The sequence below is a fragment of the Seriola aureovittata genome, chromosome 22, assembly GCF_021018895.1.
Source record: "Seriola aureovittata isolate HTS-2021-v1 ecotype China chromosome 22, ASM2101889v1, whole genome shotgun sequence".
NCBI classification, from domain to species: Eukaryota; Metazoa; Chordata; class Actinopteri; order Carangiformes; family Carangidae; genus Seriola; species Seriola aureovittata.
Window position 1 is genome coordinate 6,457,462 of NC_079385.1, and position 15,612 is coordinate 6,473,073.

A 15,612-nucleotide genomic window follows, 5' to 3' on the forward strand; every position below is an offset into this window, starting at 1 on the left:
CAACCACATGAGTTGTTTTTCAACCCTCTTACCTTATTCGACCCATAGGAGTGTGTTCTGAAATAGCGCCCCTACGGGGGCAGGCGTATCGGACCTTGGTTGCCATGGTTACAATAATACACACGACTGTACTGACAGCGGTGTACCGAGAGTGGTGTACCGAACGTTACCGTGGTTACTACAGTAGCGGCCAAAGCTCGGACGATGTTGTCATGGTTACAATAAACAACATGGTTATTTTTGTTGAACGTGTTTTGCTGACCCATCCATCCGTCCATCCAACCTTTGCTCCTGTCATAATTACTGCGGCCACTAGATGTCACCTAGCAACAAAACATCACTATGGGTCATAATAACCTGCTGCACCTGTGGGCTCGTCTTTAACAGGAGGACAGTCTAGTATTATTTCATCCTTTGGATATGTAAAGGGGCAAACAGGAATGACGCCACTGCGTTTCTTTCACTAATTCGTCAACATCTCTGCCAGGTTTTGATGTGTAAATTCACGGAGCAGCCAATCGGAGCATGTGATGGATTTAACAGATTCACAGTGAGGATCAGGAAGGAGCTGCTGTCTTCATCAATAACAAGATTTTTAAATATAGAAAAACACACTCCGACACTCGCTGTACATCAGCAGAGTGTGGGGTGGTATTATGTGGGTCCTCCCCGTTATTATTGAGCAAAGCCAGTGATTACTGCAGAGCCACAGTCCTGTTTGATGTTACATTTTAAGCACCTCTCTAATATTTCCTTTATACTGTGCTGTTCCACTTATCAGCATTCAATTAGAGGTTACTATCTGGGTGGAGTGCAGTCTGGAAATATTGAACATGTAATATGATTTGACACAACGGCCACATCCTTTTTGTTGCCTCTCACAGTGAGCCACAACAAGCTCTTTAAAAAAGACCAGACAGGATGAAGGATTATTGAAAGATCATAAATGTGTGGATTCTTCTCGACCTGTTGCTGTGTCCGTGTCTCTGCTGCTCGTGCTTCCTTAATAAACTCCTCTCACCGATGTTTGCCACCCGGTCAGCAGTAACAGAGCGTTACAGGGTTCCCATGTGGATATTTACTGCAGAGAGAACTGAGAGGCGAAGCCGTTAAGGATTTAATAGCTTCAAATGCGCTCAGGCGCAGTGAGGAAGCAGCTTATAGGGTGTTGAGAAAGTGGGGAAGGTGCCAGCGGTGTAAAGGTAGTGATTTTCAGCATTTCAGCAGACAGCTCCTGATCTGTCCAATGGGATCAAGTTGTTACTAAGAGGACGGAGCTGGCAGTCAGCGGCTCCTTGACTGTTTGTTTTAATTCTCTGTTTTCTAGCAATTTTCTATCATTTAACTTAAGCCCTGCCGGTTTGCTGTGTAAGAGCTTTTCGTGGTGGTCGACACATGAGCATCAACTCCAGGGGGAAGCCTCTTCACTCACTGAGGACAGGCTGTTCAGCTGGAAGGCAGACTGCATTTCCTGTTTTGGTGTCATTCCTCTGACAGCGAGCATCTGCCTCTCTGAAAATGCCTTTGGGCAAAACACAGAATCCCCAAACTCCAGTATAAAAGATTTGCCTGATAACATCCTGAATTTTTATTATTGTCAGCAAATATCAGGTAAAAATCAAAACCAAGACCGAGCTGATTCTACAGGTGCTGCCTGTGTAACAGAGTCTGATGTATCTTATGTCTTATCTTATGTGAGCCACACCATCATTACTATTACTTGCACATTTCTTATTTTTCATACTGTAACTATTACACATTCCCCCATTCATATTACACCTTGTATGGTGACATGATACTCACAAGTGTATTTATCCACAGCTGAAAATAGTCTGCAGCAAATGCAGTACTTTTAAAAACTACAGTGCCCAGATTTAAAATGAAATTAAAGCTGCTGTAATCCATATTTTCTTATTAACAATGGGTTAAATGGTTGATGTAAGAGGTGTCACTTGCAGTGACAAATCCAAATGGAATTGACTTTGCAGTTCCCCATAGCTCTCTTATATTTGCCAGGCGGGCCAGAAACACGACTTCAGATGAATACCAATGTTGTGTCTGCTGGATGTGTGTATAAGCAACACGTTAGCCACAACAACACAAACAAAATAAATATTTCTTCTAAATATCATTATCAGATCTTTTTTACAGACATCTTAATGAATATGAATCATATCTGTTAATGCCAACCTCCCTTTTCAGTTTTTATCTTTCCTGTTACGGGTGTTAATATAAACTCTGGACAGTCCAATCCTGCAATCCAAAATTTCTACATAATATATTACTGTTTTCTATTTTTTTATGTATTTTTCTATATATTAGTTTTTATGATAATTCCCTTTTGGCTGACTTATGTGACTCATCATTTCTATTTGTGTTTATACGACATTGGCCTTTGTGTTTGAAGTTGTTGTGTCCTCTCTACAGAGGCGTGCTCTGTCTCTTATATGGGAGGATCAGAGAGTGTCATCCAGCTCTGCTCTGATTGGTCCACCCTGAGAGCAGTTTGACTCAATCATGCAGATAACAATCAGCTGGGTGATGAATGTTTGTGCCTGTATTATGGTCTGTTCTGCTTTGTGATGGTGACCTGACAGTGTCTGATGAAGATCTCTGGCAGATTGAAACCTCGCTGTATGAAAATAGCTGGGAGCCGTTGGCACGGTGGGTGGATCTTTGGTCTGACTCTGGCCTTAAGTTTGATTTTTGATGCAGCACCTGTGAAAGTATTTTTGGATGTGCGTGTTTGTCTTTGGGAACACGTCGTATTGAGAGATGGACCAACGCATTGTTGGTTGTATGGGTTTTGGAGACAATAACAAACCTTACTCTTTAAGGCTGTTGAACGTACTCTTTCAATTCATACAAAAAGGGATAAAAAAATCCAAACTGGGGTTCGCCACATATCCTGCAGTGACGCCTAAAAGATGTTGCAGTAACTTCCAGCATGAATGAATGATCGCCAGCTGGTGTTTGAGGGACTCAGGAGACTAGAGAACTCAGTCCTGCTCCATCGCCTCTGTCATGTAGGTACAGACCTCTGGCTTCTCTTTGGAGGAAGACAAGAGGAAGGAGAATTCCCCTTTTTGAGAATCGGTTGAGTATTGGACAAAGAAATGTACTTACACTCCTGCTAGAACAGCTATGATCAGCACTGCTACTGACTACTGCTCAGGTCAGATCTCAGCTACAGATCTCTTCATACAAAGACTTCCTGATGGTGATTGTCTGACTGCGTTAACTTGTCAAGATGAAACATTCACCCCACATGCTTTTCCCCCCTGCTGCAGGCTTATTAGACCCTCCTCCCCCTTTAACTACAAAAACATCACCGCAAACACCGGGCACATCCGCCTGAGATGTGACACTTCAACAAGAAATGCACTTTCATCTCATCCAAGCTCCATTTACTATGAGAGCGGCCTAGTTTTAATCAGGTTTAAGGGTTTCTTCTCCCCTCTACTAGCATCCGTGATAGCTAGTCTGTTTGAATGTCTTTTCTCTGCCATGCTGCGTTGTAGCATGGGAGCTGTTCGTCCCAGCGGGCTCTATCTGCTTTACAAAGAAAAGAGCTGTGAAGCACTCCTCCAACTTTGCATCATCACTGCTGTGTCACTAAATTGTTTGGCAGCAGTTTTTGTCCCACCCTGACTGGGTAACTTAATCTTATGCAAATCAGCTTTTAGCAGATTCATGGCTGGTATAAAAACCTCCTGAGTGCACCCGTTCACTTTAACAGTATATCAGCTTTTTTTTTTTTTTAGCACTGGCAGCTGAATGTTTTCCAGGTCTCACTCTTTTCACCTCAGATCTGAAGTAGTGTGAACATGAGGAAGTGGAGAAGCATCACATTTTTAACAACTTTAACTACATATACTGTAGCTTGTTGAACACTCAAACTGGAATTGTCCCGAGTTATTGTGATTATTTTTCCATTAAATTTTCTAATTGTAGGAATGGTCTCAAATCCACAAATAAACATTTTGGGCCCTATCTTACACCCGGTGCTAGTTTCAGGCCAACACAGTCGTTATTTTCCCATCCTGCACCCGCACTGTTTTAACACTTGCGCCCATCTGTGCGCCCATGGGCGTGTTGGTCTTAAAATGAGGTTTGGTCAGGTGGATTGTTATCTTGAATTGAAACTCTTCCTTGATGTTGCTGTGTGCGTCAGGACTGGGCTCGCTAATCTGTGTTGTTATAAGAGTAATCCACTAAGGTCCAAGTGCAGCTGGCTTTTATAGGGAATGGGAGATGGCACTCTGATTGGTCTATTGCATGTGACACCCAAAAAACTCCCTGGATTCATAAAGAGACTAAGTACAACTCTTTTGAACAATGCACCTGGTGCAGCGACCATTTTTTGACATGGATATGGATGCGTCATAAATGAATTTGCGCCATGTGTTTTAGACTGACTGTTAAAATAGAGACTTTCAGTGTTACTTTTCCTGCATTCATTGATTTTTTTTTTTTTTTTTTTTTTTTGCCACTTGGGGGCAGTGCAAAAAGCTGTGACCACAGCATTGACTTATTATCATCTTATAAAGTTCAACACACAGCTGCCTTTTTACACATACAGCAAATAAAAAGCAATATTAGCATTTACTTGGAGTCCAGTTTTTGTCCACCTAACAAATAAGTTCAGTTTTCACTCTCTGTTTAGCTCTGTTTTAGTTTCCATTAAGACATAATGATGTGCAAAATAAATCATATTGTGATTATTTTGGCAGATATTGTGATTGCGATATGAGTCACGATTTCAGTTGGAATTATGCATTTCATTTTCACTGTATTTTTTTGTTTTACATGAGGATGATGTAATTTTTGTTGGGGTTTGTACCAAACAAGCATGTTTCCTTACGTCTGGAGAATATGATTTTTAGGGCGGAGCGTCTCTATAGCACCACAACTCTTATGGTTCTAACAATGTACAACAATGACACATTTTACCTTTATCAAAAATATAGCAGCTCCTGCGATTTGGATATTGCAGTTAGCCACATTGTGATTTCAGTTATATTTTGATGACTCCTGAGGAAAATATCTGGCTCTCTGCTACAGTAAATGTTCAACTCTGTGCTGCTAACGTTGTCTGTTTGATATGGGTTCATGAGAACCTTTTTGTTTTTGCTTAAAACAGCTGGAAACAGGGTTACTTGTGAAATTGAATTAAAATATTAAAGTGGATGCCAAAAGGAAAATCCTGCAGACGCTAAAAGAGGAACTGCGGAGCTGAGGGATAATTCTCTGCGGGTGACACCTTTTTACATTTCATGTAATCTTTTGATCATCGGTAATATAAAAATATTGATTAGTGCAGCTTTAATATGACAATTTTATTAATTATAAGGGATAAATAATCAGATATGAAGTGATTTTGAACAGGTCCGTTCTCATTTCCTTTGTCTTCTGTGCAGAATTTCAGGCGTTCTTCCCCCTCACCTCCTCTGGCCTGACAGACCCACCAGCCCATCACCATGAACTACCTTCGCCGCCGCCTATCAGACAGCAGCTTTGTGGCCAACCTCCCCAACGGCTACATGATGGATCTGCAGAGGCCGACCCCTCCAGGTTCGTCAACTTCCTCTCCCGCCTCCCCGGCTACAGAGAGGCGGAACCCCGCGAATGTCCCGAACCAGACCCAGGGCACAGTCTCAGGCTCTGGCTCGGGCTCAGGCTCTGGCTCTGGCTCAGGCTCAGCCCCAGCCTCAGGCCCAGCTTCAGGCACAGGGAGCTTCCTCAGCTCCTTCTCCAGCGTGGTGAAGAGCGCTCAGATGGCCCAGAACGTCGCCGCCGCTGCACACGCTAAAGCAGCAGCTGCATCAGCTGAAGGTGCCTCTGCAGGAAGCAGTCAGCCAGCCAAGCCTGTCATACGCAAGCCCAAGATCCTGCTGGTGATTGATGATCAGCACACGGACTGGTGAGTGGAAGTTTCATGGTGTTAGCATGTGTGTGGGAGGGTAGTGGAGCTGCATGTTTTTCTGAACTCTGCTGCTCAGGTCAAGAAATAAAAGCACTGTTGTTTTTAAAAGACTTCCGTGAGCTGAATGACGGAGGGTTTGTTTCACACCAGTTCCTCGTTCAACACATGAAGAACTGAACTGTGAGCTATTTGTTTTTGAGGGTCCCGGTGCCAGATTTGTTCCAGTTCATTTAAAGTTTAGCTCCCTTGAAAATTTCCACAATGGATCACAAAAACCAGTCAGCGTCTTAGCTCACTCGTCATCTTTACTGACTGGAAGTAATGTCGCTGCGTTTCTGCTACAGGAAGCAGTCTAGTATCTAGAAAATAAAAGATGACAGTGCGACCTTTTACTTCTATAAAACACTTTATCTCAAGGCTTTCTTTAGATGATAGCTATTAGAGAAGGAAATGACATCTATATATACATGCAATGTAATGATGATAATAATTATTTATATAGCACCTTAAAAAATGGAGTACACAACAACAACAACAACAGCAATATAACAACAGAAAAGCCAGAGAAAAACTGGACAGAAATTAGGTAAAGTTGAGAGAAAAGATATGCAATATACTTATACTTACTCTATATATCTAACTAATATGTTGTTTTCATGTCATTAAAACATTGGTTTTACATTTTTGGAAATACACGTATTTACTTTTTGGGTGAGAGTTAGATGAAAAGATAATAGTTAGCTTAGCTTAGTGTAAAGAATCGGGGGGGGGGGCAGCTACTCTGGCTCAGTCTAAAGTTAAAAAATATGCCTACCAACACTTTTAAATATCATTAACACAGATGTTAAATCGTGTTAGTTTAATTCATACACAAATAGAAATGTAAAAAAAGGACAATTTATGATTTACGGAGAGTTACGTTTTGGAGATGCTGCATTCACCTAAACAAAAGTGCCAGGCAGAAGGATAAACTTTTATTTATCAAGAAACACTGTAGTTACAGCACGTAACTCCCCTTTAGCTCCTGATGGAGCCAGTTTAGCTGATTTCCCCGATTTCCAGTCTTTATCCTCAGCTAGGCTAACCATCTCCTGGCTAGTTAGGCTAACCGTCTCCTGGCTAGTTAGGCTAACCGTCTCCTGGCTCCAGCTCCATATATAGACATATTGCCTACAATCTTCTCATCTGACTCTCACCAAGAAAGCAAGCAAAAACTTTGAAGTTATGCTTTTAACACTACAAGTCAGTACGCTAGCTAGCCAATGAAATTTGTAAAAAAACAAAAAAAACAAATGTGTGCCCGCGGTGTGAAAAGTTCGATTTTCATACATATTTTGTGGCTTAAGTTTCTGCCTTTTTTTTTTTTTTAGCTCCAGTTAAATCGAAAACATTCTTCAGTGAGCCACCCTTTTTTTTTTTTTTTTTTAATAATCACAGACTCGTATGTCCTTGGCTTGAGCAGGCTTATACCACAGATCTATGTGCTGGAATAAAAATTGTCATGGTAACAAGGTAAGAGGAAGGTCCTTTACTTTGGAGATGACATCAAAATAAATGAACTTTAATGAGAAGAGATGAGTTCATCTTTCACCCACAGCACATAACCTACATGGTAGAAGCTGATATCAGCTGCCTTCTGCTGCAGCCGAATTGATTTCCAGAGCTGCAGTCGAGACATGCAGCGCCCAGTTTATCATGTTCATCTTTTTGAGTCAATAAACCACTCTTCCGTTTCATGAGCTGTTATTCTGTTGCCTGACATTTGCTGGTAAATGGACCTCAGTGAAGCTGTTATTGGCTCTTTCCAGCCCTTTGAATTTATCCACAGAATTAGCTGGGATCATTATGTGCCGAAGCATCTGTATCCGTGGCTCTGTGGGGAGATCACGCCGAGGTCTAAAAATGATCTCTAAATTAAAGTGCCCCGCTGACGGCCGTGTCAAAAGCACCAAAATTGCTCTCAGTTTTCTGAAACGGCTGGCAGCTTCTTTTCTTTAAGCTGGTTGGCTGAAATCCCAAACAGACCTGTTCAGCTTCACGTCCTGGTGTTTGTGACGTGAGTCGTCGGGGGACCATCCAGCCTCTGAGGCTCTCTCTCTCTCTCTGAGGGACCGTCCCCACCCTAGAGAGAACAGCAGGGGTTGTTATTCACCTAAACAAAGTCGGTTGCTCACATTACGAGAGGATAATGGAGGCTTTGACAGGTGGTCGGTTGCTTTTTGTGAATGAACTAGAGGGAAAGTCATTTTTGTTTGTGTATCAACAGCATCACCTGCACAACGTAATGCAATCTAGTGTAAGTCCCTCAAATCAGTCCCACCTTTGTGGACTGTTTGTTTTGTTTTTGTTCAGACCGTGACTTAACATTACCACAAAATTGAATCAGCACCTTTTGAGGTCATAGTTTGTGTTGCTGTTGTATTGGATTACATTAAATTGTATCTGGAGCTTCGGTGAGCAGAGTTTGACACTAGAAATCTGTTCCCACGTTCATCTGAAGGGTGAAAGTGTCTCAGTGCTCACCTTGAAGGATAACAACCTCATATTCCCATGTTCTTTTAGTGTAAATGATTAATAGGGACAAAAATCTTTGCAATCAGTCCACTACTGAACAAGAACGGTAGACCTGGCAACTGCAAAACAGCGGCTGGAATGTAATAAACATCAAAGTCAAAGACAGATTAACAGATTTTAAAGCAGCACGTTTACTTTTCTCCACACCACACTTCCTGTCTCTAAGTCACATGTCACTAAATTAACCAATCTTATTTAAAAAAATACAAAAATGTAAAATTGTAAACATAAATAGTTAACTGTATAGACATTGTTGATATATTCCTAGTAAATGAACTCAAATATACGGTATGACTTAACATGTAAACCTTACTATCACTATTCAAAGAAGAGTATTTTTAAATGTCTTAAAACATGTCTGGAGGGAGGGTAAAGATGTGCCTGTTGGAAAACCTTTCTGGATGCAAAGCAAGTGACAAATGTAGAAATGATTGATTCCTGAAAGACTGTGTGGACATATCTGTGGAAACAGCTGAGTTTATATCACACCACTGATGGATCATTTCACTTTCAGTTGTTCAGTTTCTTAGGAAAAATGGGATTTGAATGTGAGATAGAGTTTATGTTTGTTCTGCAGTGAATGTTTGTACAGAGCAAAAATCTTCGGTCAACCTTTTTGGGTCTGTGTGGGTGGGAATCCAGAGAATCTCATATTTTAATGGCCATTGAATATAAAACCAAGAAAAACTTAGTTTAACATTTATATATACATTTGTATTTAAAAAATATATTTTTAGATGAGATTAAGTTGGTTTGGATTTGAGTTGTAACTCAGACAGTTCCATTTTTGTCCACGCAGTGGCACTGTAGTTCAGTCAAAGCTGCACAGAGAAATATTTGTCAGTTCTCTTCATGCCTTGTTGTTTGTGTGTAGAAGTGAAGGGCTGTGACCAGCAGATGGGGATGTCTGACAGCCTTAAAGTGTTTTGGTTTACAGATGTTCTGTAATCAGCAGCAGATCTTCTCTGTCAGAGCAGGACGTCTACCACTTACACAGACTGAAATACTCTGCTTCACACTGAAGTGATTCTGATGAAAGTGGATGTTAATCTCCATCAGTCCACATTTTCAGGGTTGACCTTGAAGTGGAGTCATGCTCTTGGTTCATATTAAAGGTCCCATATTGTATAAAGGTAGATGTCCATATCTTTTTGATTATAAAGCAGGTCAGGGTTCTATATTAATACTGTGAAAGTATCAAAGCCTCAGTCCACAGAGAAATGCACACAGCCTGTATTCAGGAACTGAGCCTTAAAACCAGCCGTCAGGACTTCTGGAACTTTGTGATGTCGCAACAACCTGATATCTGCTTTATTTTTATATATCACTAAAAAAACAGTCAGCCAATCAGAAGAGAGGCTCAGAGCCTCCTCTCTTCTGATTGGCTCACCGACCTGTTGTTACTAGAGCTCCAGAGAGAAGCCTGAGAGAGGAGATGTAAAACTACACTTAGATGGTTTTTGGTTCTTAAAACCACAAATATATCATCCATGGATCAACACTTCAAATAAAACACATTAAAAATGTAAAATATGGGACCTTAAAGATGAACCTTCACACTGGAAGAAACCAATCCAAACTAAAGAGTAAAATCCTCCCTGAAATCAGACTGAGCTGCACGCACTCATCTTTAGTTTCCAGGACCTGGAACGTTACTTCTGGGACATGATCATCCTCAAGGTTTTCTGCTGCTGAACGTCACATCTTTACCATTTAGAAAACAGGCAATTGCAGTTTGAACGTAATAATTAGCGCTGGCATTGACAACGACATCCAATTCAAAGTTTTCCTTGCTATTCTGAACCCTTGATCATAGGTTTTCAAACTTTGGGGCAGGCCTCCCCAGGGGGGCACAGGAGAGTTGAAGGTGGGGCGCAGAGACAAGAAGCAAAAAGACCGGTGGAGATGAAATAGACAGGTCGATATGTCAGTTAGTTGTTGTCATTTGGCTTGTTCATCAACACGGTCAACAGCAGCAGCAGTGGCTTTGACTGACGGTTCATGGAGGCAGTATAAGGTGCTGTAACTGCATCACACGTCATGAGTCATGACTCAGTCAAATCTGTACACACAGACATGATACACACATTTTTTTGGATTAAGCGTGACTTATACTTTCCACGGATGACACTATTGCTGGTATACATTACAAATAATTGTCCATGAAACTGCTTAGAATCACAATTTTTCTTCAGTATCACAGTCATCCAGTGATAGTCATCTGAGCGTCCATTGGGACACTGCCAAGTTGCCACAACATAAACAAACACAGTTACAGTTGTCTCGATTCGTCTCAAGTCCTCAAACTCTAAAGGCTTATGGTCAGTTATAGCCCTCATACTTTGTCTTCTAAAGCCTGGCTGAGTGAGAGAGGGAGGACTTTTAGGCTATCAGTGGGTTTTTTTTTTTTTTTTTTTGGAATCAAATGAGAGGAACACTTGGATGTCTCTTTACAGCAGTGTGTGAAATAGGCCTCTCAGTCAGATTGTGCAGTTTTATTTCTAGATCTACCCTTTCTGTCGTATTAGCTTTGAGCTGCTGCTGCTGCTGCTGCTGCGGCTGCTGTTAGAGATAAGACTGCAAACGCGCTGAACTCAAAACTCTCATAAATGTCCTGATGTCTGTCTCAAGATCATTTTAAAAAGCTCACAAAGTGACTCTAAACCCGAGACCTTTCTCTGATGGTTAATTAGAGTATAATATAGAAATGTCAAATGCCTCAGAGGACACTTCGAAAGCTGCAGGTAGCTTGAACGGTTAATGCTCTGCCCCCTGAGACAAGGTCAACTTGTGAAAAAGACCAAATATTTGTCTGCTGCTTTGGCAACGTGTCTGTGTCGTTGACTGTAAAGACAATGTGAAACCTGCTTTTGGGCGACTTAGTCCTCTCGCTGTTGTTGATCCAGGGACATTAGGAAATAGGTGTACTAGGTGTACAGTCTGCTGCTCTGCTGGTGAAACCCCGCCGACCAAATGTGTTCTTTATTTTATGGCCCTGTAGCGACTCCAGATGTAATCTTGTTCTTATTTCTTAAGCCACCATGTGGTCTGCAAGTCTTCCAGGGAGTTTCTCTTTAAACAGATGTGTTGTGTTTTTCATGCATTTCCATAAATCAACATTGATCTTATCCCATCTGCAGTCACCAGTTTAACTCGGGCCACAGCAGCCAAGAAAACAGTTTTATCTGGAGGTAAAACTGAGTCAGGTTCAGTCGCAGCACAGCGGCGTTGTAACCATCCGCCAACACCTCTCAGCACTAAAGGAAACCACACAGCTTCAGTCCGAGTGTTCAAAAAGAGAGACACGTGATCAGCTCAGGGAAGGAAACACTTGAATGTGCTTGTAGCTGTTCTGACGGCCACACTTGAAGGTGGAGTGAGAAGTCTGCTGTGACAGAGGGACGAGATGCAGTGATGTTTAAATGTGGGGTTAATGGTGCACATGTTCTCACAGTTTCTACTGGAAGGGACTCATAGTGTTGAAGCATACTGGTGGATTAGCAGTGTCCCTTCACCTTGCTGGTTCCTGTTTTAACATGGCTCTGATAAGTCCTGGTCTACTGTTTGTTAAATATGATGCCAGGTTTCATGCAGAACTTTTTAACTGCATTCAAGCATTAATTTGTAACGGACAGTTTGTTGATGATCTGTTGTATGACACTTATGACTCTGGACTAATAAAATAAGGATGCACTCCAAAATAAGGATGCACTCCAAAATAAGTCTTTTATGAAAGTACAAGATTTTTTTGAGAAATAAGAAAATCAAAGTAATTGTCTGGAACCTTTGCGATGATGCAGGACAGGAGGTTACTCATCAGATTGAGCAGTCTCTCTGAATTCGAAGGCCAGTGAACATATCAATGTGGTAGAGGAGGGTGTCCGTCCATCCATCGCTGCCTGCCTTGGGGTTGAATTTCCTCCTGAGCATTCCATCAGAGAGGCTGAGGTCTCTGGGGAAACGGTGCTCTGTCCTGACAGGCTTGGCCTCCAGCAATGACTGATGCACAATAGCAGTACACAGCACTGAGGCAAAGACTCCGAGAGCATCACCATCACCACCAACAATCCCTCCTTTTCTGCCTCTCTGTCTCTATGTCTCGCCGCCCTCCTTCTCTCTCTCTCAGGCTGACACGTAAGACGTTTTGCCAAGAAACTGTCCGTCTGTTTGCAGTGTGTTCTGAACGATATGAGCATCCGATTGCTCAATTTAGCCCCTCTCTGGCAAAGTGTTTACGTCTTCATGTACGCTGAGATCCTCTGCTCGCTCTGAACCACATGAAGAGGGTTTTAATTTCATGTTTTGTCAAAAGAAAAAGAAGGGAGTCCACATGCTGAACATCTCAAGCGTAAAAAGAAGTAGTACATCATCTTGTGGCATTTATTAATCCATGCTTTGCTTCATGGAACTGCAAAAGTGCAAATACCAACATCACAAAGTACCGCAATATTTACTCAGAGCTTACTTAAAAGGTTAAGACAGTTCGGTACAACTCCAGGACAATTTAGTCCCACTGTCTCCAGACATGTCTGGTGATCAGATTAGAGTGTCTGGAGATCCATAAACCATGACATCCCAGACATCTCTGGTCAGGTTTTGATGAAACCAAGAGGGATGGTGCAGTGTCACACCAGAATGTAGAAAAATCAATTTCCCTGCCTTACAGGGGTCCTGTAATTGAATGACACCATTTCCAGCCTCTACCACTGCAGGAACTTTGACAGAAACTGTGAGAGAGGGTATACAGTGCTGAAGCTATACTTTCGGTGTTTGAATTGAGTGTGGACGGAAACATTGTGTTTTTGGTTAAAAGAACTACTTCATTAAGTTTAGGAGGCAATTATTGTGACAGCAGGAATTATAATGCTGTGGTTTATGTATGGAATAGTCATGTTTAAAAGGGAAAAAAAAAAAAACAAAAACAAAAAAAAAAAAATATATATATATATATATATATATATATATATATATATATATGTATATATATATGTATGTTGACTGTCAGTGGGGGACAGGAAGGATTCAGAGGTTCATGCTATCATGCAGATGACATGATCCCTCACTGGCTTCCCTCCCACAAGCACTGGTGTGGTTCTAACAAATTACAATTTGATCCAAAGACAACACTATAAATGAAGTGTTACATTTTCAGTTTAAAAGCTTACAGTGCAAGTTAATGTGTCTCTAAATTGTGGTTGCGCCAAATGGTTTAATAGATTAGTGCTACAAATACAAGCAAAAGTTAAAGTGACCGTTATAAATATTTTTTATATTAACAATTGATTACATGACTACTTTAGTGTGAAAGGAATTGCTTGTAGTAACAAACCCACAGAAAAATACCACTTGAGAATCATCAGCCCACAGAGAAGCAGCTGACTGTCAATGTTAACATTCGGTCTGTGAATGTAGAAGTTTTTAGCAGCTAAAGAGACTTCCATCAGAATTTGGTGGAGACCAAAAATAGAGTTGAAAGGAGAGTGCATATTATTTGTTAGATGGACATAAGGCGACAAGTTTGCTCTACAAACTTAAAAGGTAATCATTACACGAGTGTTGTGTTTACACTTTGTTTTTGTTGCCCACAAGTGGCCGAAACTTGGTTTTGATCCATTGACAGTTTATGGTTTTGACAAGCAACAACTACACTATCAGTCCGGTTATAATCCTAATACTTTTCCTAATACTAATAAGAAACTTGCACTGTTCATAGTAGCAAACATGAGCTAAACCAACACAAGAAAAATGTAATCTTCATGTAAAAATATGCGGCTGGTATAGAAAATCTCCTCTGTAAACACTGCAGTGTTAGCATAACATCAGGTTTAGCGGAGTGGATACAAATAGGAGCAGGAGGGACGATTGGTTGTGTCTATATACATGACTCATACGCTTTCTATTAGCGGCACAAAAAAGAAAGAACTTATTCTCATGGTAAAAGAAAAAAAAGAAAAGAGGAATTCAGCTCCATGCTGTTTATATAGTGGGTGTGTGCACGACTGGAAGAAGCCCAGAACTCTTTGTGGAGCTGAATGTTTACATTTGAACACATGTAACGTGCTTGTTCAAATCAGAGAGCCCTGTAAATTAAATTGATCTCTCGGAGTGACGACATGTTTTGCAATATCTTGAAATGCATACCAGTCATTTTTAAGCGGTGAGCCTGTGTACCCTGCCTCATGCTCTGTGATGGTGGTGGTCCAGGGTGACAGGGGGCATTGCCTGTCTAGTATGTAGGTCATGCTGAAGATTCATGGCTTCCAAAATTACAGAGAATGAGACAGCAAGGGACCCAAAACTTTAAAGGCCCACAGCTGGGAGATGTTAACTTCCAGATCCTCCTCAGTGACTATAATGAATGTTAATGAAGGGACTGAACAGGACAGATGTAGGGGGATGAAAAACAAATAGGCAGACACAGGGAAGACAAGTGGAGGAGGAAAGAGGCTTTGTTTGTTGATAGGCTCTGAGAAAAACGCTGCGAAAGGAAAATGTGTTTCGGTGTGGGCAGGTCGAGAGGCTCTCTAAATCCCAAACAGCCTGTCCCAGTAACCGAAGGCCGCCAGCATGTACCCTACATCCTCCACTACACACAGCTCCAGCACTGAAGCCCTTGACAGATTAACTGTCCCACGCCTGTCAGGGGTGAGAGTTCAACGCTGAGACCTGTAGATTACTAGGCCACAACATGGCTGTAAACACAAAGGTAACATGGCTTGAATCTGAAATCAACAAGCTAACTGAGATCTCCATCTTTAAGTATTTAAGTCATTGCCAAGTATGTTTAGTTGTAGAGTTTCTCCATTTTCCCATGAACACTGTTGCATAGTAAGGCTCGAGATTGGTTGGTTGGCCCGCCATTTCAGTCCAGACTCGACAACTATTGGACGGATTGCCATTAAATTTGGTCCCGACATTCATAGTCCCCTCACAATCAACTGTAAAAACTTTGGTGATCCAATAACATTTACTCTAGTGCCATTGTCAGGTCTGATTTTTAATTTCTCCAACACTTTGGTTTGGTGCACTTGTGTTTAGTGATAATTAGCAAATGTCAGAATACCTAGATGCTAAATGTAGACAGTGAACATGGAGAGTGTTATATCAGGTAA

At 41.4% G+C, this 15,612-nt stretch overlaps 1 protein-coding gene across 4 annotated transcripts in view; it reads left to right on the forward strand.

The window, feature by feature from the left end:
- LOC130163805 (synapsin-3-like) overlaps positions 1–15,612 on the forward strand; it is a 115,583-nt gene that overhangs the window by 8,569 nt on the left and 91,402 nt on the right. For all 4 annotated transcript variants that reach the window (XM_056368198.1, XM_056368197.1, XM_056368196.1 and 1 more), the window contains exon 2: positions 5,421–5,923. In XM_056368198.1, coding sequence (XP_056224173.1) covers positions 5,481–5,923 — 443 coding nt within the window. In that variant the 5' untranslated portion in view covers positions 5,421–5,480. The remainder of the gene's footprint in view (positions 1–5,420; positions 5,924–15,612) is intronic.